At 37.9% G+C, this 2765-nt stretch overlaps 1 protein-coding gene across 1 annotated transcript; it reads right to left on the bottom strand.

The window, feature by feature from the left end:
- Positions 1-1492: 1492 nt before the first annotated feature.
- Positions 1493-2482, bottom strand: mc4r (melanocortin 4 receptor). Its single transcript, XM_069915343.1, has one exon. The coding sequence runs from the start codon at positions 2480-2482 to the stop codon at positions 1493-1495; it is 990 nt and encodes a 329-aa protein (XP_069771444.1).
- Positions 2483-2765: the final 283 nt, after the last annotated feature.

Genomic DNA, 2765 nt, shown 5'->3' with positions numbered 1-2765 from the left:
GGGAAAGTGAAACATTGGCAATCTCTTTGCCTCAAGAGTAAGTATTTGATATTTTAAAAATTAAAATTGTTTAAAGATATATCTTTTAATTCTTCATGTATTTGAGATGTTGAATAATTGACAAAAATATATAATAACATTTTTTTTCAAAAACATGATAAACTTGTCCATGGTTTTAATTATGATCCCCAAATTCAACATCATTCAAATTGTCAAATTGAAAATTGTTTCCTAAAAAAAAGATAATCATGATTTGATCTTTGGGTTGTCCCCAGTTGTTGATTACCATCAGATCATTGTATTTGTAATGTATTATGTTGGTTGAACACAGCAAAGGCAATTTGACAGGGAAATTGGAAGATTATGAATAAAACAGACAAGAAAGTGATAGCTCATACTATGTGACAGTGAGTGAACGGAGTAGTTAAGAAGCTTTCTACTGAGCACATAATTTCTTAGAAGGCAAGGTGATTACAGAAATCTTGATAAATGAAGGATACAAAAATACTTGAAAAGAAACTTCAAGGTAAGATTGCTTTTACTAACAATCATAGATAACATCAAAGTATTGAACTCCACTGTATTTTTTTAAAAATGAAGTAACAACTGGAAGAGCTACGATCACGCACAAAAACATCAAGGTATTACCCTGATGATCAAAATGTATTTTAGAATGGAGTCAACAAAAGTTCAACAAGCAAGGGACAATGGGAGCAGGGTAGCTTTTACATAAAATACATTAATCACTAGTTATTATTAAAGACCATTAGTTTTGATCTACCAGCTGACTGAATGGATTGGACCGTCGATTTAAAATTGTCTAGAAATAAAATAAAAAGGAAAAAAAAATGTTTTATACTTCAGAAGAAGGTTTAACTTGAAAAGGGTCATTCCAAATTTTAATTACATATGATGAAGGAGTACTACTTGCTAAGGTAATTGGGCTAAAGTTGGGATATGTGATTTAGTAGGACAACTACTTCAAAAACTTGATATAGACAGGAGGGGCAGAATAGCTCCTTTCCAGCTATTAGATACTATAATAGTGATTTATAATTACTGACGACTTTCAGTTCAGTCATCACAGAATGCTATTGAATGCTAAATTCATTCTAGTGTCCATGGTTAAAAATAAATAAAGGTCAATCTTTCCACCCTGATTACAAACCATAAGTCTCCAGTTAACGTTTGATGGAAATTGTTGAATTCAATACCAATCTCCAAACCATTCCATGAACAGATCTTCTGCCAATACTCACTGCTGAGACTTATCTCTTTCATCAGATATGAAAGGATGACTGGAGCCATGTAAATTTCCTCTAGCAAAGAAACAAATACCTTTTAAAAGGTAATGGGATAAAAATTGGGAATCATGTAGAAAATATCAAGGTATCTTTGCAGGACAAGGTGCTCCTTTGTTCAATCAAGAAGAATTCATGTCAACGTAAAAACCTGTGGCCGCAAGTTTGATTTTGCTTTAATGGTACTAATATTAACTTGTCAGGTCACAATTCCCCCGTAGACTGAAACAGCAGATTATTTTCTTGAAAGTCTTCCTCATTTCCTGACTGCGGAAGGCATAGATGAGGGGATCGATGACGGAGTTGCACATGATGAGGATTAGATACATATTGAAGTGTGACATGAAGCAGATGCAATAAGGATTTCGGGGGCAAGAAATCATGAGAATAAGGTGTAAGAAGAATGGAGCCCAGCATACAATAAAAACCCCCAGCAGGATGGTCAGGGTGATGGCCCCTTTCATGTTGGCTGCCTGGTGAATAGCACCACTGCCAGGCAACCCAGCAACACGCCTGATGTGTAAGCGGGCCAGCATGAACATGTGGACATACAACGAGGACATAATGGCTAGCATGGCAATGAACATGGCGATGAGGCAGATGACCACAGTGGTGCTTTCTGAGTGGATAATGAAGAGGATTCCAGAACCAGTGCAAGCTCCCCAAATGCTAGCAATAGCTATCAGAGCCCGCCTCACCGTCATGATGTTATGGTAGTGCAGGGCATAGAAGATGGTGATGTACCTGTCAACAGCGATGGCCAGCAAACTGCAAATGGAGGCAAGAAGAGAACTGCAGATTATTGAGTCAAATACATTGTCCATGCTCTTAATCAAGTTGTCATGAGCTAGTAAGTGTCTAGTTTTCAACATGGCAATGAAGATGGTCTCCCATGCATTGGACACACTGACAAGCATATCAGCCACTGCTAAGCTGCAGATGAAAAAGTACATGGGAGAGTGAAGATTCTTGTTTTTGATGATGGCTGTGATGACTAATATATTTGCCAAGAGACTGACAATACCTAGCATGACGAAAGCTTCTGTCGAGATCCACAGTTGTTCATAGCACCCAACGGAGGAGCCATTGTTGTGAAAGCCATTGGCATTGGTCATTTCCACCACACTCTGTTTCCTGAGCTGTGAGGTCTCTGTCAGGCCGTGTGTGTACGAGGAATTCATGCCTGCGACTGAGGAGCTGCCTGGCTGAATCATGTGACTCCAGGAAAATCACTGCTTAGGTTGACATGCTGAAACAGGAAATACAGATCAGAGCTAGTTGCAGCATCAGACTATTCTTGTCATGCAGCCTTCTAGGTTGTTTCAAATACAAGACAGTGTTCAAAACAAATTACTTTGAAATGAAATATCGTACAAGCACTAATGGAAAATTACCTGGATTTGCATGGATTTATACGAATTGTCTTTTCAACAGTCCTTCCTGGAATTGTTGACTTTAACATTC

The sequence above is a fragment of the Narcine bancroftii genome, chromosome 1, assembly GCF_036971445.1.
Source record: "Narcine bancroftii isolate sNarBan1 chromosome 1, sNarBan1.hap1, whole genome shotgun sequence".
Classification (NCBI taxonomy): Eukaryota; Metazoa; Chordata; class Chondrichthyes; order Torpediniformes; family Narcinidae; genus Narcine; species Narcine bancroftii.
This window is presented reverse-complemented; position numbering and strand designations above follow the sequence as displayed.

What these genes read in the sequence shown, in the direction of transcription:
- mc4r (XM_069915343.1), bottom strand. Translation starts at nt 2,482, where the DNA reads ATGAATTCCTCGTACACACACGGCCTGACAGAGACCTCACAGCTCAGG.